The sequence below is a fragment of the Anopheles bellator genome, chromosome 2, assembly GCF_943735745.2.
Source record: "Anopheles bellator chromosome 2, idAnoBellAS_SP24_06.2, whole genome shotgun sequence".
NCBI lineage: Eukaryota > Metazoa > Arthropoda > Insecta > Diptera > Culicidae > Anopheles > Anopheles bellator.
In genome coordinates this window covers 71,012,913-71,033,928 of record NC_071286.1, presented here as the reverse complement: position 1 = coordinate 71,033,928, position 21,016 = coordinate 71,012,913, and the positions used below count along the sequence as shown (strand labels likewise).

The 21,016-nt window shown below is 53.2% G+C and overlaps 1 protein-coding gene across 1 annotated transcript in view; it reads right to left on the bottom strand.

The window, feature by feature from the left end:
- LOC131206917 (rap1 GTPase-activating protein 1) overlaps window positions 1-21,016 on the bottom strand; it is a 94,744-nt gene that overhangs the window by 35,913 nt on the left and 37,815 nt on the right. Inside the window, exon 2 of the mRNA XM_058199516.1 lies at window positions 5,755-5,968. Coding sequence (XP_058055499.1) covers window positions 5,755-5,968 — 214 coding nt within the window. The remainder of the gene's footprint in view (window positions 1-5,754; window positions 5,969-21,016) is intronic.

The following is a 21,016-nucleotide window of genomic DNA, read 5'->3' as shown; positions in this document are numbered from 1 at the left end:
TTGCGCAACAAGGCGAGGGACAACCCGGAAGGGTTGTGTGATGGACGCCCGGAACACAGGAACACATTATTATTACCAAAAATTACAAAACCCGAGCGAAGATCCGGGGCCAAAATGCACAGCGGCTCCGGCGGCTCCGGCGATCCGGTTTTAAAACATTTATGATTTACGGATGCGGATGGGAGGATCCTTCGGGATTGTTATTAGGTTTGCTATTGTTTAAGGGAAGTAATTCACCAGCTTCCTTTTTTTGTGTCCTGTTCGGCGGCGGAGTGATGTTTATGGGTTTTTCACTTTTGTATATTGGAAGCAGGAGCGAGCCGAAAAAAAAAATCAACACGGTCGCAACCTCCAGCTACTATTAACCCGTTCTCGGAGGACGCGCGCAATCAGCGCCGCGTTGGGTGCTTGTTGCGCCATATGTCATGCTGGGCCAATGATTACCACTGGAATCCGTTAAATCGAGTTTACTTTCGAAAGCGTACGCTGCCGCTGTGCCCTTTCGTGGCACAGCGACTGCGGGCTCGTAATAAGGTGGATAAATTATTGGACAATTATCTGCGCCAACGCGGCGACCCGTCTTTGATGGAAACGCCATCCCCTTTCGTGGTTCGGTCCGAAAATGGACACTCGCGGTGTATTTCGCCCGGCCAAAAGAAGCCTCGAACAATGCGCGAAGATGTCCACTGCGCAACGAAACGGAAGCTGCCACATCATGGTGCACTTTCGGGCAAGGACACCGCCCTCGGCGGATCTTGCGGAGGTGTCACGCTCGCCGCAGTGGCCAATCCCCGCAGCAGCGCCATTGGGACGTTATGAATATCAAATTAATCTTGATTGCAAGTTTCCTGTCCTGAGCAGGTCCTGTGTGTCCTGTGTGTCCTCGGACGTAAATAAACCCAATTCTGGCGCCGGAACGTAATGGATATCCGGGTGAGCCATTAAGGCAATTGAAATTTTACAATCCAATAAGTGGCAATCGAGTGGTGCAACCTTCTTCTGGCCCCAGGAACCGGTTCGGAACCGGCGCGCTGCCCTAAAAAGGGATAACTGGCGCAGAAGCATCCTGACCTCGGTGGCCCCCGGCCAAACGGGTGCGACGGGGCACCCGGGACAAAGGTGGCGACAAGATGTCCCAGGCTGAGGTCACGCATACGGAAAGGGCGCTGTGGTGTTCCGGGACCCGAGTCGGTAGTAAATCTTACACTCGAGACTATAAATCTTACGAACGTTCCGTTCCGTGGGTTGGCCGGGCCGGGCTGGGGAGTGTGTAATTTGAGCGATCAACGGCACATGGCGGATTGCCACCGGAACACTGGGTCGTCTCCCGAACCGGTCGGTGGAAAGAACGGAAATAAGTGACGGTAATTATAAAATAGATTGCACTTTTCTACGGTCCTTTCGGCCAGTTCGCTTCGGCGCGTTAATAAGATTATCGGCGCCAATCGGTGGAGGAAATTATTTTTCTATCCGCACGCCAAAACAAAAAAAAGGGCCACCACAAGGAGATCGGTGTTCGGTTCGCGTTTGCTCGATTTCTCCGCGCCGTCACCGGTAATGAAGCGATTATTTATTTTTGGCCCGATAACCGCTTCACAGTTGGGCGGGAAATCGACGAGCGACGGACATGGATTCATTAGAATTACGGACGCCAAGGGCACATCCCCGGAAGGGCTCCGGATACAATTTAAAACAAATCCACCACTCAATCGGCGATCCCGACTGTCCGGAGGGGGTGTCCGAATTCGATCGCCAGAGAGGCCATTGTTGTCGAGAGAAAGTGGACAATTTGCGAAACGGAGGGGTCCGATTTCGAGCCGGGCGGCGGCGAAAGGACACACAATTAAATCGATCATCTGCCGCTCAAGGAACCCCGGAACAGATGCGCTCCGATTGTGGTGTCACCCGTCAGAAAAAGGACCGGGACGCCGGGAGCTCCGGAGAGCTGTTAATTGTCCGGGATCGAGAGAATTATTGCTTGTTCCTGTGTTAATGGCCGCGGCGATGGTTTGTTTGGGGTTGAGAGGGATGTGTCATAAATTGTGCCCTCTTCTCTCGAACCCGATCCCGGTCGCCCCCCCGACGATGACCATTAGACCCTGCGCCTTGCTCTAATGAAGATGGTCCGGACGATCGCGATCGCCACTGGAAAGTGGATCAAACGCGCGTGCGCACGGTTCGTTAGCCAGATCAATTAAAGAGTCGTCAAGATCAAGGTCCATCTAGAAGACGCGAGGACGAACGAAGAAGAAGAAGAACCCAATCACTAACGCTGACTTGTCGCTTTTTCCTCCCAAAAGGTCCGGGGCAATTATTTCGGGGTCTTCGGAGGTCTTTTAAGAGGGGGAAGCGAAGAAACACCGATCCCGAGGACTCATCAGGACCTCTCAAACGACACTTATCACCTCATCAATTCCATCGTCGAGCGCGATCCCGGTACGTCACCGACTGTCAGAGAGGTCCTCTCCCGCGGTCTGGTGATCGTCGTTTGACACACTTCTGTGGCGTGCGGAGCGGAGCATAAACTTCACGGCCGAGCTAAAGTGTGCCCTCCCGAGGCCTACCTTCGAGCGACTCAAGAAGGTCGCGCGGCCGAAGTGTCAAACGTGTCGCGCTTTATGTTTGCCAGATGTTTGACAGGGTGTCGATGGGTGTGTGCCGGTTGGCGTGGCATATTGTTTGCGTGCCCGACACAGTGTAGTAGGTTTTTTTCCTCCTCGCCCACTCCTCGGATACCTTCTTGAGGCGTGTCCGCCGCCATCGATCGAAGCGAGGGTGCGCACCACGTGGATTAGAGACCGACGGGCCGAGGAGTTTCTTTGAGACAACGGCGAAAAAAAGCGAAACTCTTGCCGGAAGATCATCACGGGGTGTGGTTTGCTGGCGACGTGTCGTGCCCGTGGCTGGCTGTGAGGGGCTGCTGGTGCGAGGTCGAGACCCCTGCAGGGTTGCCTACGCCAACCACCCGACAGGGTCGGCGACGGGACGTGCCGTTGGGCCGCTAATGAATCGTGAAGAGAATGTGGAGCATTACGCGTTCCCGGCGCGATTAGCTTGACATCTGGCCGAACGATTTGTTGTTTGCTGTTTAGACAAACCGACCCAAGCCAAGCCCGGTCAGAAAAAAAGAATGTGACCCAAGAACCCGGTGGCCTCGGGGGAAAAAAAGTGAAAGAAAAATTGGCCGCCAGCTCCCTGGGTTGCTCTGTGTTTGTAGCTAATCCCATGTAGAGAAAACCACTCGAAACCGAGCGCTGCTGTTTGCTAACGGATTTTTAAATCCTCCTCAACAACGCATCACACTCTGAGGCTGCAGCCCTTTCCACCCCATGCGGAATGGCCGGACCCCTTCGGAACCACCAACCTGCGCCGAAAAATGCATCGAAACGACACGTTTTGGGATAAATCGATGGCTGCGAGAGATCATAAATTTTTATGATCCCTGTTACCAAACAAAACCTCGGCTGAAGGGTTTCGACGGCGACACCCTGGAACCGGAAGGAACCCCCGGGGGCTGGGCCGCCACCGGCTCCGATTAGCCAGTCAATAGCAGCACCAACGGCCGGCAGTCGATCAATCTGTCGCCGGCCAACCGGGGGTTCGATCGGAAATATGACAACAATTTGAAAAATTTTAATCCGCGCAAGGGTTAGGTCCGGCTCCGCGGCTCACAGCTCTCGACTGAGGTTCGCGTTTTATGACTTTTTACAACCCGCGTGGCAAATGGTGGTTTTGGGCACACTCCGAAGCTGACAGCTGGCGTGGTCATGCCGGGCGTTTGTATTTGCCGTGAAAAGGTATTTGAATCTTAGGCCACAACTCGCGTTACCGGGCAACGCGTGCCGGGTGCCGTGTTCCGGATGCGACGGATTTATGGATTTATGAGTCCACCGGCCAGCCAGCCAGCTGTGCTGGGTGCTAAGACACGGCAGCGGCAAGCGAACCCATTTGTCTTCCTTACGCACGAACAGAACCGCGCGTTTGAGAAAATTCTATCCTTCGTGTGAACAGGTGGGACTTTGGCCATACTTTGGCCATTCCGTTCCGTGCGTTCACTTCGCGGGCAATTCAATCAAAAATGATAAACGGCTCACAACGATGGAGATTGGGTTTGGGGGTTGCTTCCGCCCAATTGTTCAACCTTTGGCACGATTTTCCCACTTGTGGCCGTCACGCTAAAATTAAAGGACACCGAACGAACGGCTCCGGAACAACCCGGAGCCGATTGACGTTCGGTGGAAAATTGGAAACTGCGGGCTCACTCTCTCTCGGTCGCACGCACGTCCATCAACAAGTTCCCTGACAAGTAACGACCCGTGTCTCTCCCTCTTTCGCCGCAGCCGCTTATTGAATTTTCCAGCCAATAAATAATGAAAGAAAGAAGAGCAAGAAGCGTCGGAGCGTGTGGAGAAAGCACACCACGGTGGCACTGGCGCACTTTGCCAATGCTTAGTCATGGAGAAAATTGGAGATTCTTCCGACTGGTTTCGGGTGTCCCGTTTGGTTGAAGTGAGCGTGAAAATACGCGGCGAAAACCGCACAACCTAACGGTGGACGTTAATCGGATTTTGCGACGCCACCATCGCCCTGTCCGCCAATCGTTCGTCAGTTGCTGGGCTGCTGCCGGGTTGCTAATAGCAAAGGACGCTAATCCTTTGTGTCGATGGGCTTAGATACTGATTTCGATTTGATGGCTCACTCACTGAACAGTGGCGTAAAATGCGGGCCACGCTCTCGAAGGGTTCGCAGAAAAGTCCACCAAGATTGCTAAGCAATTAGCTGCGGGGTCCTCGAGGGGTTTTTTTCGGGGCTGTGGCCAAAAAATACCAGGAATTCGCTTGTAGCTCGAAAACCCACATTGCTTCATCGGCCACCTTTGGCCACATTTTTATACCACGCGAAGGTGGCGTGGTTTATGGCCGATCTAAAACGCGCGCCACCTGCCATCCAGCCAGCCAGCCAGCCGGGGGCCATAAACTTTGGGCAACAAATGTTTGACCAACTCGGACCACAAAGCCGAGGTTTAGAATGTTTGTTCCTTCTTCACATCCGCCTCGTTTCGTGTGAGTTTTGGGCCACGTTTGGACCCATTCTTCCATTTAAGAACGGAAAAGAAACGTTTACAGCTTTACGGTACCATGTTGGTGCATAAAATTCTGGCACTTTGCCCCGTTTTAGAATGATAATCGCTGGCCATTGCCATGATCGATCACGTGGCCCAGCCCAACGGTTTCGGTGTTTCGGAAGAGCGACACCTTTTTTTTTGCCTTTCGTTGACAGTAACGGATGAGCTCCGCTGCTGCATGTGCCCCGTTACGGCCCACCGCTACCATAAGTGCCATTACTTAATACGAAAAATAATAATTTTACTGCGCGGCGTGTCTTCTGCGAAACAGCGAGCGAGAGAGAGAGGAACTCACTGAACCAAGACGACGACGACCACGACGTGTCTTGAAGGTCGCAGACACGCGAAGCCACACTTGCCACCATCGGTCATCGGACGGGCTCGTGCTGCTCGCGTGCCCCGCTCGTGGGCCAGAAAATAGTTCGTCCGGATGGTCATAAACCGTCAAAAGCTGGCCGGTTGAAGTGCATTGCAAAATTGCGAACGCTCTCGCAAGGTGCAACCTAAGTGGCCGTGGCACGTGAACGAATAAATTACTCGGGCGCGGTGGAAAAATAATTAAAAACGGATAACTTTCTCGACGAACGGGACGGGATAAAGTGGGGACAAAGCGAAAGGATAATACGCACCTGTGAGAAGTACGGCGGCAGGACGCAGCGCTGATCGTCGAGGCGCGAGCACTGGACGCGTTCGAGCAGCTCGAACAGATCGTGGGTTGCGCCGCGCAACCGTTCCGGGCTGGTCGTGGCACTCTTGCTGGTCGCCGTCGGGGCTCCGGGCCCCAGGCCGCCATTCTGCTTCGCGTTGGCCGCGGCCGTCGTCCACCCGCCCATGTGCTGCCGCCTGCGCCACCGGAGATGATCGGGAGAAATGGAATGGGACCGAAAAACGAAAGTCAATTACTGCGGGGCCCCGGGTTAATGTGATATTAATTATATTTTATCTACAAAATATAGAGAGCAACCCGCCACCAGTATCGAGCCACAGGGCCACCGAGCCACAGAAGCCTACATCCGCCTAGCTCCAGAGCCCAGCCCGGCCCACCTTATCCGGATGGGTTGCGGATTAAATTGGAAATGATGGATCGTTTTCTCGCCCAACCACGACAGGGACACGGCCTTCCAGCGGCCACAGCACGCGTCTCTGCACGCTGCAGTAGCGATCCGGTTGCCGAGTTGCATTCGACACATGTTGCTGCCACCGACCGCCACCGACTTGGAACTGGTTTTCAGAGCCCCCCCCCCGGCCAGTTACGTCTACATCGGGGGCCGCGGATTAGAACAAATTAATTTAATCACGTCCACATCGTTTAGCGTGCGGTCAGTTTTATTTGTCCGCTCGAGATCGCAGACACAACACACGGCCACGGCCCCACGCACAGCATTAATGATCATTTTTCAATGCTGATTAATTGTTACACGCCGTCGTGCCGGCGATACACTCGGAGTACGCGCTACGAGATGCGACTTTAATTGGGACCGATGATGATGAATGGGAACGCACGCGAAGGACACACCGCCGCGTCCTGTCTGGCGGCCACCACCGTGTGAAGGTGTGTCCTTTCGGTGGCCCCCGCATCATCGCTCGGTGCTCTCTCTCTCTTAACGAGACACGTGATTGATGGTGTTTTGATAAGCTCCACGGCAGCCAGCACCATAAATAAGGATCAATTTCAATTTCAAGCAATCCCTCATCGCGGCCGGTTCATTATTGCCGTTAATCTATTTACTCTCGATGGCGTTCGATCGCTAAACGTCTTTTGATTCGATTCTTGCGTCCTGGGGAACCTTCGGGCAACTTGCAACTGAATTAGATTGCGGACCATCGCCCCATCGGGGAGGTGTAAAATCCGTTAATCCCTCTTAAGCATTCATTATCGGAGGTGTAATAGAGTTCACGAGTGGACACCCCAAAGAGATCGGAGTTTTGTAATAACCGGAAACCGAGAATCCGGTCCACTCGGCAGGACAAAGCCCGGAAGACAGAGAGAGAGAGAGAGAGAGACGCACTGTTTATTGTTGTTGATGCTGTCAGTCGATGAGACAGAGTCGAGAGGACGCGCAACGCATGATTTATGCTTGCGCCCGGTGTGTCCAGTGCCCAGGGGTCCAGGGGTGGCTGTGTTGCCACCGCTGTTCCCTGCAGGTTCGAAGTGAGCATCCTTCGCGAACCAAAAAAAAGGGGTAGGTGCCGGCCAACACCGGCGATCATTTAGTGTAGTGGAAAGCAAACATAAAATCATTTTCATAATCACTCCGGGTCCGATGTTCTTTAACGTCGGCCGTCCGAGCCAGCACCCTCCGGACGTAAGGGGTGTGATCGAGTGCCGAGCGGAGACTACCAAATGGCTAATGAAATTCAATTCATCCGAAATCAAATCCCATAAATTCAAACTGTCCGTGACCGAGCCCCTTGCGTAGCGTATCTGGCCGTTTCGAGGCACAATTCTGAAACCTGAGCACCGTTAACGGCCAAAGGACACTGGCCGGGGTCTATCGCCGGGTTCCGGTCCCACGTGGCGATCATCTGCATACTTTTTTGGAGCGGCTACACCCCCGGCCCCGGGTTTCCGATTCCCCAACGCGGGCCTTGGCGGTGCGCTGTTGCATAACAATCGGGTCACTTCTCGCTCGGTGTGCTCCACATTCGCGCCTTCTTTGCTCGAGAAGGTTCCGATTTCGATCTGTGGCCGGACCGGAGCTGCAACTGACAGCCAACGTGCCAACCCCTCGTGTGCTTGCCAGCGCACCAACCGGAAGTGCCCGGAGGATGATGCTCACTTGCGCGTGCGAAGAAGGGCTCTGCTGGCCAGAACCATCGTTTAAATAAAAGACGAATCCACTGCGAGATGGGCCAGGGAGCCGTGTCTGCGTGCGCGTCTGTGTGGTTTTCGCATAAAATCACAACACAGGCTACAGGCTTAACGGGGCACGAGTGACGTGTGTTTGGTATGCAAATGTTTCGTTCACTTTTATGCTGCCATTTGTTTGAAGTGCAATAAACTAGCGATGTGCGCTCGGTTTGTTGGACCGTTTTGCGATCTGCGTTCGATTCTGCGCAACAAACACGCTAGGGGCTCGGCAGCATAAATTAGTCATTTAGGAGTCTGATGGCCCGCTGCTGGATGGGATGCTCTCCTTCTGTGGGGTGACACAGGAGTTGAACCCTCTTGACGCTCGGGTCGGGCCAACACCGGACGGTTTTCACCGGAATTAAAAAATCCCACAGTTGAACTTTATCATTTTCACTGATCCAATCTAAACACCATCAACGCAACGTCCCCGGGCCGAGGGTCTTTCCCGGACCCGAACCCGGTTTTGCATAATTTTCATGCTCAACTGGAGTACTCGGGAGGTTTTGGAAAATGCACCGCGCGCTGTGGCGGGAAAGATAATTTAAATGTTGTTGATTCTCCGGTGTCGCTTAATTTGAACACATTGCACGGCCCGCGGAACCATTAAGCAAACAACGGGCTGTCCTTCCCAACGGCGGTGCGCAGTCAATATGTCACTTGCGGTGCGATCAAACTAAAAGCTCCGGGCGCAAAAAAACGATTTGAGATCAATTTCTAGATAAACACAGACCGACCGACCGAACGGCGCAATGAATGTCAGCCGAAGCGGAAGGAAGGATTAACTCGTTGGAATTGGAATTTAGACCCCAGGCGCGTATGGGAGTGTGTCACGTGTGGTGACATAATGAAAATGTTCTAAAAAAAGATTACGTTGATTTTTTGTGGTCCGATATCGAACTCGATCGCGTGATGTGAAAATTGTTTAAGCTTTTCCGATTAAAAATCGGAGGCTGAATTCAGCTGAATCGTTTCGATTTTGCGCGGCAGCGGGTGGTGGCCAATCCTGCCGTGTGTGTTGTGTGACGAATCGAGAGTTTTCCGTGCCGTCACCCCTATGCTTCATCCTTCGTCCTGGCCACAAGGATCGGCTCGGTTCGGTGGCGACCGAGACTGTCCTCGAACGGGCGCGTTCCGGTTGAGTGGACTGATTGAAACGTTACGTGTGCGTCGTTACGAACCATCATCGGGTGAGGGTTGAGGCCTGAGGAAGGCCACACTCGCACACCACTTCAGACTAGCCACCCCGCTCTATTGTTTATCGACGTACGCTTCAACGTATCGACGTCGTTTGTTTGCAGTTTGATTTTAATTTAATTATTTTGCCACCCTATACGCGCCCAAGGGCGCACCCTTTTGCGCAAGGTTACGCCGCGCGAGCGCTCGATAAAAATAGCTTGCTTCCGTCCTTGCGTCCGGCTGTGACGTGTGCCCGACCTCTGATAGCGTTCCATTGCACTGCTTCACGTTCACGTTATCATTAACCTCCAAAAGTTAAGGGGCTTATGTTTTACAATCAGTCCCGAGTCCACAGAGAGCCCAGGGTCATAACGGAGGTCGTGCCAATTTGCGCCAACGTCTAATTGCATCGAAACCCAGCTTGAACCCCTGTGCCGACCATAAACGGTCGGCAGGGATTCTAGGAACGGGCACAGGTCAGCGACCGGCACAAGGATCATCACTCAAAACCGGTGTACACGTTGGCCTCGAGCAGATCGAGCACCGAATGGCTGTAAAACGGTTTAATGTATGGTTCCATCAAATACTTATTTATTTGTTTACGGTATTTATTGTTCCGCCGAAGCGTTCCCCGGCCGCAATCTGGGAATCGAACCCCAGACCGCTGTTTTGGGAGGATTTACAATCGAGAGGGTTTTTGCGGTTGACGTGCGTTTTCCCACACGACGACACGATGCGCAATCTATTTCTTCTTCGTGCAAGAATCGGACAACCCCGAGCCGTGAACGCCGGGATCCGGGGATGATTGTTACCGAACCGCGCAATCTGCATCTGCAATCATTATCTTCAAACACGTGAAGGCAACCCCATCCGCAACCGGCAGGGGGTGTCCCCTGGGTGCCTAATAGTTCATAAAACTCCGGGCCATAACAATAAAATTCGACACAACATCCGATTGCGAATGCCGGGGATGCAGATTAATGATGCAACTCGGGCGGTTACAGTCTTACCGGCAGCAAAGAGGTGCAGTAAATTTCGCAAGAAAACGCCAAGAATAAGCAAACTGGGAGGGACTGACTCGACCCTTCTTGGGCCCGGTCACCCTCTTCCAGTGCGCGGTGTTCATTTATCACCTGCCAAGTCGTTGGCCGTTATGAAGAACGTCGTCGTCGTCGTCGTCGTCATCGTTATGATGTCGTCGTCGTCATGCTCGGTATCGCCCAATGATGCGGTACTTTAGCGGCTCGGCATTATGTTTCGTAAAACATAATAAGGCCCTGTGTCGGGGCCGGGGCCTGGGACGGGTTTTGTGGTACGCAAATCCCTCGTCTTCCGGTTCCGTCGCGTGCAACATAACAATATCGCTAGCAACATAATATCCTAATATCCTAGCCGCCCTGTCGCCATCCGGAAGCCGGAATTTCTTTCCATGGCGGAGAGAGGTGAAAATTAGCAAATCGGGCCTAATCTTTCGGCGGTCGGTTAAATTCTTTGGCAGGGACTTAAAACAAACCCAACATTAAACTGTGCGGTGGATTACTAAATATGGTTTCGCGCTACGGTTGTTACGCTTTTTTCCCGTCAATAATCTGGGCTCCACAAATTGCTGTTTGCTTGGCCACAGCCGTTCCGTTACGCGCCACATTCGCCTGTTTGCTTAAATTAAAGCCTGCGGCTCGTTTGCCATCTCTCGCCCGCAGAGTTTTCATCATCATTTTTAAGGCCCGGCCGTTCCTTCTGGAACACGTGGCCACCGTAAATCCGTTCCGAATCGTTGTAGCTCGCTCGCGGAAGCATCATCATCGTTCCGCGTCATCATCTTCCACCGTCCATCACAACGGGCCAGGGAAAAAAACAGAGGAACCCACCCAATTACCCGGGAGGTCTTCTTTTGCTGACCGCCACCGAAACGAGGCGGAAGAAAACCCGGACAACGGAAGCAACGGAGAGAACGGTTCTCTCCGATTTTCGGCAAAACAATCTGCCGGGCGAGCGGCGACGTGAAAAACGCCAGGGCCTCTGGTGGCCGAATCATCAATCAAGCACTTTAATAGCCCTGTAATAACAATGACGTAACGTAACATATTCGACGTCGGCAGTCGCCCGTTTGCCACTGTGGTGGTTGAGGTACGCTGAAAGGGGAAAAACCATACCTGGCCGGACTGGATTTCCCACTATCGACGCCTGGCGGGGTTCCGCGTGCCTTAAGAAAGTTCCCTGCCCCTTCAAGAACCCGGTGCAACCCTTCGCAATGCCTCGCACCGTGCTAATCGCAGTGCTGTAGGAAGAAAGCCGCCACCGAAAAGGGACCCTCCTTTCGGGTGGAAACCAACCTCACCTCACTCGCTGGAACTTTCACTTTCTTCCCTCCGTCGTCGGTTCTCGGGTCCCTCTGTTCTTTTTATTAATACGCTCGTTGTTTTCCCGCGATTGCGCGCGCGCGCGCGCACGCATTTATCGCGCATTTTTCTCGGTCCATTCAACGAACGAGTTTGGTTTTGGCCGATTTGCATTGTCCCCGGTGTCGCCGGTGCCGCCGGGGAAAGCAGGGAACAGGCTCGCCCTCGAAGGGAAAGTTCTTCGCTCGGCTCGAAGGGATTCCTGGCGAAGGGAACCGCGCGAAGAAATTAGACGACCGTTGTGGGTTTGTGAACAAGTTCTGTGTTCCGAAATGACCGCGACAAATCGCCCGGCGTGCGCGAGCGCGACTGGCCATCGTGCTCGCCGCGCAGGATCTATGGGAAAATGGTTTTTCTTGGACCGGATTTGTGCATTTTTTAAGCACCACCATCATCGATTGACTGGAATGGCCAACGTAAGATGCTTACGAGAGGGTTCTTCCGAGAGTCCACCATCCGTGAGGCAGATACCGCGCGGTTCAGCCCTCCATGGACCCGTAACCACGGGCAGCGCCGTGGAACTGAGAGTTCCGTTTCCTACTTCGAAGCGCTGTGGGTTTTTGGTTTGGTTTTTTGCTCGCCCGTTTCCGGTCGGTATTTTTATCACAAAACTCGCGACGATCGTAACGAAACGGAGAGCTCTTGAAACGGAAAGACTAGCAACGGAGACACCGGGCCGGAAAAAGGAACAGAAAAATCAATAAGTCAAATCCGCCGCCGACTGGCCGGCTGCTTGGGGTGTCCCTTCTTTTCCGGGTGTTCCGTTGACGTCAAGGCGAAAAGTCAAGTGTCACTCGGCAACCGACGTTTGAGATGCCCCGTCCCGTAAATCGGCATTCGCAGCCGACCAGCATAATTTGCGTGAGAAAAATCCGAGGATTCCGTGAGTGCGTCTTTGACTGGCCTTAAATTCACAGCCGGCCGCGCTCGGAATCGAATTCTTTTCGCGAGGGTCAGGGGCCTCGAACAAAAAAGAACACAGTGGACGTGTGTTAAGAGCTTCCTTCGGTTCCGTTGGTTCGGTCAAAAAGGAAATGTTTCGATTTGTTAAAGTGAATTGATGAAGCATTTTGAACGAACGGAAAGAAGGAAGCGGACCACCAAACTCCAGAGTACAAAAAGAGTCGTGTCCTGCAAAAAAGACGAAGTTTCCCCATTTAAATGAACCACAAGCGGCGAACAAAATAGTCAAAACGGAATTTTATCTCCTTTCGCAACTGACCGTTTTTTTTAACCGTAACCGATTGAAGAAAACCGGAACAAGTTCTAGGAAGTTCGCCCCCCCCTGGCGGAAGACTTTCCCGATCCCCGGAACCGATCCTGTACAAGAAACGGCAATTTAGCGGCCAGCACCGCGGGAGGGCTCTTCCGTTTTGGAGCGCTACAATTGCATCGTGCCGTGCCTAGACCGGAACGTCGGGAAGTGACAAAAACGGGACGATTATTTTGGGCCCCGCCGAGCACGGGCCGACTGCGAAACGATTCCTTCGAATCGAATGAAAACTTAGAAAGCGCGAAAAGAAAAAAACGGAAAACGATCATTTCGCGTCGCCACAGGACGACAACTTATTGCACGCCGGAAAGGGGTTTTTAATCACCCCAGGTGCATCCTTTAAGCCCCGGGGCCTCGCCACGGGGAGCCTCTCAGTTCCTTACGGTCAGCCCCCTTGGAAAGGAGAAAGCAGCAGTCTTCGAAGGCGTTCCCATCGATATTGCACTGAGAGGTCCTGCGGCCGCCGGCTCCTCCTCGGCGTTGATGGAAAAATAATGATCGATTTTTTTGGCTCACTCGCCCCCGGCCGCCCTTCCTTCGCGGGATTTCTCTCCCCGTAATTCTCTTTAATGGGTTTTCGATTTTTTCGGCTCCTTGCAAGACGAACTCCTTCAACTTTTTCCGATCGCCCGGCAAACCGAACACGGGCCCACTAGAGAAAGGGCTGATGCGCCGGGAAGAGGAAGTCACGCTGCGTTTCGGGTCGATTGCGCCGAAAAGGACGCAAAGCAAGAGGACAAACCCAGGCCAACAGAAAAAGGAACAAGTTCCTGTAGTTTATCCTTCGCGCAGGGAGTTCCTGCGGTTCGGGGCGGAAAATGTACTTTTGATTACCACCTCTCACTGGGTGCGTGGGAACTATTGCCAACATGACGGCACACGGCACTATTGGCGAAACAATAGAGGAAACAAACATACGAACCCACAAAATCCCATCCTGCGCGCACCGCAGAACCCGAAGAAACGTGTCTCTAACGGGAGTCCGGCTACCGGACCGGAAATGGTTCTGGCGGCCCGCTGGGTTACCGAACTCGGAGCCACCCGCTGCCACACAATTGGATAGATTTCCGCACAAACGCATCCAGTGCCCAGTGCCCTTAGATGGGATTACGGCGGCGGTGTGTGGTGGCAATTTGAGCGAATGCTGATTAGTTTGCTTCCGGCCACAGCGCGGCGGTCCACATTTGGTTATGCTTCTTTACAAACCGTTACACACCCCGACCGACCGACCGACCGACCGGTGGCCAACGTCTGCGCTCTGCCCATTTATGACGGCTCGGCAAGGGGACACATTATGGGTGGGTTGCTCCGGTCCATTCCGGTCCCCGCCTGTAAATCTACAAACCCGAGCCGATTTGTCTATTTGCCAATCAAACGATCACGGTGCGGTCGCCGGACACACAATTCTCGTGTGTGCGAAAAACCGGAAGGTCATCCTCTCTCCGGACGGACGCTTCCACCCTCCTTCGGCCACCTTTCGGGTGATGCAATGAAAAGCATAATAATTACAGCAGCAGTATCATCGACGCAGCACACAATGCAACCCCGAACCCCGTCATTAAAGCTTCCATTCAGCCGCGATTGTCAAAGCCGCGGCAAAATGGGACCAAAATTGGATCAAACGACGAGCGAGGCCTTGGGCGAACGATAATGGCTCAATTCGGACCCGGGGCCGGGGGTTCGTTTCGGTGTACTCCTTCGGCACGTCATATGGCGTCACAAGGGTTGCATGTCAGGCGACATAATTTGATCCCAGAATTACAACGTATCACAATCGGAGGAGGGTTTACCGGTTGTGACTTCCAGGTGATTGTGAGGGCCTAATCATTGGTCGATCGGTCGAAGTCTAACCGCATATGACGGCATGATCCGTTTGGGAATACGGGTCCAATTTAGCAGACCTGTGAGAATGATAATTACCAAGTCAGTTGAAGTTGAATGGAAAGCTTTCTAATCGTGGAGACCTCAAGGACCATCTACTTCAAATTCAGCCAGTTCCTGGCCTATGCTGATGACATAGACATTATTGGTCGAAGGTTCTACGATGTGGCTTAGGCTTACTTTGGGATTGAGAGGACAATCTGGGTCTGCAGATAAACGGGGAAAAGACTAAACTCATGGAGGTACCGCCATCAGCAGCCCTACCAACAAAATCGGGAAGCATATTAATGTGATGGACTGTTCTACAGTCTTTTCGGTCGCTCGTATCTTATATCGAGATGGTTGAACCTGGGGTCATACAGAATAAAGCCGAAAATCACGGAACCCGTTGAGAGGCGATCGAGAAGAAAATGCTGGTCTGAGGAAGCAACTCTAGTTTCAGGTGGATTTATCAAACTCGAGGCTACCTCCGCCGATAGTTGAAGAGAATTCCACCCTCCTGGAAGAGGAATATTCGATAACCAATCTAGAGCTACCTCAAAAAGACCCGATTTGATTTCGAACGCGTTGTCGATCGCTAGGCCCGCGTCGTGCCCTGAGATGAGCTACGAGAACTCCACGTATCTGAGTGGGCCCACCGCCACCTACGTGTCACAACCCACGGCGTTACGTGATCGGGCGGTTGGCCGGGACCAAGAATTAGAATTTTTAATTTCGATTCTGACCCAACGGCGCTCCGATCGCCGGCTTCTGCCGGGGTTCGGAAATTAATGACCCCTACAACTGAGCTGACGAAAGAATGGGCTCCGGATCCACCGTGGTCAACACTGGTAGCCCGGTCGGTTTTCCAGTCCCCAACTGCGGACTTGTCCGGACACTTTCGCCCTGCGGGAAGAAGAAAGGCGGCCGCTCTCCGAGTGTGTGGGGTTGTGATGGGTAGCACCACTGCAGAAATGAAGACGTTGTTGTCTATGCCGCGGCACACGGCTCGTGGACCTGCACCCTTTTTGGAGCGGACCCCGGCGGACCGTCGCCTTAGCATACTAATTGGATGGTAATTAGTGTCTCCGTGGGTGTGTGGGAGAAATTCGACGTTTTCGGCCGCCGACGGCCGCTGTGACGGACGACGCGCGGAACCGTTTTACCTTAATTAGCCAGAACAAACCGACGTGGTCGGCGTGGGGCTTGGGTCCCCCCCCGGGCGGAACACCTTCGCACCGTTGTGCGCCGTGATTGCCGGGCTCTTCCCGGAAAATCCCGTAGTCCCGTAGTTGGGGGTCGCGGGACCGAGCAAAGCGATTCGATTAATTCCTGCACCCCGAGCCACGAGTCGCCACGTCGCCCACCGCCGAGATTGGAAATTTAATTCACGAAAACACGACACGGTGGCCATTTTGCGGAGGTGTCTCCCCTTCCCGGGCTGGGTGTTTGTTTGTGCGCCGGCAAAATGGCAATCGGACACCGCCCGGGGGGGGGGGTCCTCGCCGTCATCGTCCATCGTCACAAATCAGAAGATGCCACCGACTCCACCGACTCCGGTTTTTATTGTTTTTCTGGCCACGGGGGTCCTCTGTGAATATGAATCCACCCTTAATCCTTGCTCTAGTTCTTTCCCCCAGCAGGCGGTGTCCAGATAGGGCCAACGGAAATCGTTTGACCAAAACACGAGATTTGTTTCAATTACTGCGACCACGTGCGGTTCTTCCTCGGACCGCGTTTTCGACCACAGCACTGACCATCAACTCTCGGCTAATCTCCTTCGGGGTGCGGTCACCAAACGGCAGCGTAAGTGCAAGCAACGCATCCTGGGTTCACACCTCCCGGGCGAGGACATCCAAGCGACCATCTGAACCGACATATGCGGAACGGATTTTGGGATGGCTGCGTGTTCCGCTTCGTTCACCCATTAACCGGTTATTTGGTTATGATTGTCACGCTACGTGTAAATGATCTCTGCGTGGATTATCGGAGGAATCGCGTGGAACGGAACCATTGTGGGCTTTACACCCTTCGCCAAGCTGCTTTGAAATTGAATTTTTCCATTAAAACCTCGGCTGGCCCCAGGATGTTTCCGGGTGGGATGTATTTTTTTGTTGTTGGCTGAAGCGGCACGCCACGTCTCGATAGTTGTGGCCGGCCGAGTGCCAAGGTGGAATTGGAAACATTTCAATTCAAATGCGATTTGGCGCCTGGCTAAAGCGAAAGGGTAACGCGATCTGTTTACTTTCAATTATTCTCTATTATTTCAACAAACACGTTCCCGGGGTAGAAGGTCCTTTCGCGTTCCCCTTCTTTTTTTCACTACCGTCCTCTAACCGTGCGGCTTCAATCGGGTTGTCAATATTTACGACGGGCGTACGAGCCCTTGTGGGCCGGAAAGGGAAAAAAAATCTACGACACCAACGTAGGGCGTAGGAATTACGAAAAACAAGGAAAACATCACAATAAGCAAAACACACATAGGCGTACACGGATAAAACACCGTGAGCTAACCAGAGTCCGTCAGGGCGGAAAATCCTCTTTCAGGCACCGTTGGAACCGAATTTAGGAACGGGGCAAATATGCAAATTGAAAACGATACTTTGATCCGACCGGGCCGTCCCCTGCCCTCATTGGCGATACGCCGATGAAGTTGTCGAATTCGGTGGTGCATTCGGTAGCAGCAGCTGCACCAAGGGCCACGTGGACACTGTTTACGGAAAGCAAACCGGCCAAAACATCAAGAGCCCAGCTCCGAATTAAGCGCCAATTATGGTTTAATAAAGAGAGCGCGGCGCATAAAAATCTCGAGTGGCGCTCGAACATAAATGCGCTCGCCGGAATTGGGATTCTATCGAATCGAAATTAGAGGGCGCATAAATCAATCGCCGCACCGAAACGCTGCGGCAGAGGGCGTTATGCTCTTCACGTTGGTGCTCCTTCAAACAACACGCGCGTGAATCGAACGTGAATTCACTGAATTCGTGATCGAGTGGACCGGTGCGCCCGGCACTCGACCGTTTCGTTGAAGGTTTCCCAACCCAAAGGAGGCACGAGGCTCTTCTTGCGCAAATCGGGTCTGTTCGGGTTGCGGCTAAAATGGCCGGAGTTTGTAACGTACTTTGAACCCCGGCTCATCGTGGGAGATAATTTAACAGTCGATTGGCGCACTTCGTTCGCAGCTTTTTGCTGGCTGGCCATCGAAGGCGCCAGTGAAGTGTCAATCATTTCACGCACCGTGCGCGCGCCACACGGGGCCACACGATTTGCCTAGAGGCTCGTTAGATAATTGATTTTTTTCTGCAAACTCCGGCACGGTTCCTATCGGCGTTACGTCAATCGGACACGTCGTCCGCTTTTATGGTGACGAAATCCGGCATACAGTAGCGCCAGGAGACGGCAACTGACGGCCACAAACCAATTACGGATTCGGTTTTGGGTCCCGCATTCAACAGAGCCGGTGGTATCTTAATCATGTGTGCGCCCCGATGTGTCATAAAAAGCTATAAAGAGCGATCGGATTATCGGGGAAGGCATCCCGATGATCTTAATTAACCACGACATATCATCGTCCTGCGCGTCATTACATGCCCCCACCGAATGTGTCGGGTGTAGCATAAAACCGAAACGACAAATGTTCCGCTTTTCGGGCCCAATTACGGACCCCCGGGAAAACGAACGGCGACGGCTCTCTCCAGTTCTTCGCCAGCGAAAGAGACATCGGACCCTGTCAATCCAATAAACTAAACGTCGTTTGGAAGTGGACCACCTTTTGCGGGGTCGGGTCTGCGCGATCCTCTCCTCGCGTTCACCTGGCGCGGCGTGCGCGCGGAGCCGATCCCGAAATTTATTTATTACTTTCGTCGCCCATTTAATAACGGAAAATATAGGCCCCGATCGCACATTTGTTTTGGATCGCACGGCGGGCTGATGAGGCCCGAAAAACGCCGCGGTTCCCGCCGATTAATAACCGCAATTAAAATCCGCTCCCTCTCACAGGGCGCTCGGTGAGAATTTGTGTGCTTCGAGACAAAACGCCATCTCGACCGTGGGCGACGCATAATATGTTGTGGTCCGGCTCTTTCGGAGGGCAGCAGCGAAGGGGGGACCGTAACGAAAGTGCAATCATCAGAGAGAGAAAAACCGCGTAATTACTCTCTCTCGCTGTCGCTGGCTGGCTTCGGACACAAATCATTTCTGCGGTCACGTGCACTGGCGGGAAATGGCCTTCCGCGGCACATACAGCACACACCCAAACAGAGAGCCGTCGGTTCCGGTTCCGATTTTGCCGTTATCGAAATTAGAATTACGCCGCCGTGTGGTTGCCGAGTTTGTTTTCCCAATTTTGGGCATTTTGTCTCTCCCTCTCTCTATGTCGATGATTTGTGCCCTTCCCGGAAAAAACCGCTAAGCCGCAGAGCGTTCGATCGCGCGGCGCAATGGCAGGATAATTGTCGATAATGGGGTTTTGAATTCAAATGACATGACATTTGATATGGGCTGCTGATGGTGACATTCGAGCGACCGAAACGGATCGAGGAAAAAACGCGGCACACTAAAGCAGCCCCTGGTTGCTGCTGCTGTCGGGGACACTCGATATGCTTATTTCGCTGCGTGTGGGTTTGGCGAGCGCGGATCCGATCGCGCCCCGCGGGTTGATTAGTATTCAAACGCCCGTTCAATCGCGAGCATCGCCGACGGCGTAACGGATCGCAATGACCTACCGGATCGACCCTCGGCACCCCGATTGTTACCCGTTACGTTTGCTTATGCCGTGTGTGGGGTGGCAACACACGATACGCCAGCAATCGATTCATATTCACGGCCCGCGCGCGCGCGGATTCACGCGGCGTGAATCTCGATGATCGATACTCAATCGCAAAGTCCAGGCCGCCGAAAGGAAGTGAGCGCACAATGCTACTGTGGCTAAAAGCTATCGGGAAACGTCACGAAAACACGTGTAACAGCCCATCAGTCGATGTTTAATCGATCATTTTTCGGATCATTCCGAATCGACCAACGATTGCTGGGGGAATCTTCTTCGTCTGTTTGCGTAACAGATTGAAGGTTGCGTTTCGCGGTTTTTGCCAGCCAAGGGGACAGCCATTACACGTGGGCCACTAGCGACCTTGGTCCGTTTTGAACTTCTTGTCAATGTTTACTCTCGCCGACTAAAACCCGAGGGGCCACGAGTTCGCCAGCACGTGCTTTGATGGATCGGCCGTTTTTTTGTGCTCATCGGTTGGAATGATTGATTACTTTTGAGAGGTTTTAAAATGACTCTCGGCTCCGGCGCCGGTGGGATGAAAGTTTGCAAAAGGCTCCGTAAGCTTCGTGGAGACCGCTCGGAAACGGGCAAATAAATTTGTTCGATCCGCTTTTATGCAACGGTGATGTGGTGGTGCCTGTGCAAACCGGATAGCGAAGTTCTTCCACAATCCGGCGGTGGTCAGCTGGTGCAGGCCCAGCCCAGTGTGTCCCAGTGGCGAGTGGCAGAACCTTCGCCTTCGATCCCGTTGAAGGAATATATCTGGCGGGGGGGAAGCAGTCGGTTCAGCGCTCGAAACGCAGCGCTCGAGGGCGAAAAGAAATGGAAGGAATTCCGTTGCCGTGCGGGGAGCGAAAACAAACTGGAATTCAAATCCACGGCATCGCGGGGCCATCAAATCGAAACCTGTTCCCCGGAAGATGACACACTAATGGCAGACGTTCGAGAGACGACTTCGTCTGATGGCTGCGAGTCGGGCGGATCTGTTTTCGTGATCCAATTTCGGGCCACAGCATACATCATTATTATGTTTATGCTGGCGCGAATCCGCAGACCAGGAACCGGGTACTAATTGGGGTAGCTTTCGGGCCGGGTTTGTTTTTCGGGCCGAAACCACGCCAATGATTCGGTGCCTCCGATTGAACCACTTTAACAAATATGTAGGTTGCAGCCGGTCCGTGGAGCAGTCGGCCCGAAATACGCCGAAAACAACCCGATTTTGGGGCGCGCGCAAAAAACGAATCGCTAGTTAGGCTGGAACTTCATTAGGCGAGATCGATCGATCGATCGGCCGATCGTCATTATCGCCATTACTGACAGTTAGATCAATCGGAGCCGGACCCATCCAGGCGTAAGACAATACCGGTGCTACACACTCAGTGGGCAAAGTGCATCGGTTTGTTGAACGGGAGATTCCGGGATTCCGCCTTCTACAGGCTCGTATGTAGGTTAGGACTGCTTAACACAGTTCGCTCCCGGCTGAAGAGTCGGGCGAAGAGCGAACCGCAGGAATTTAGAGCCAGCTGAGGGGAGGCTGGCAGAGGATTCTTGACCGCGAGCC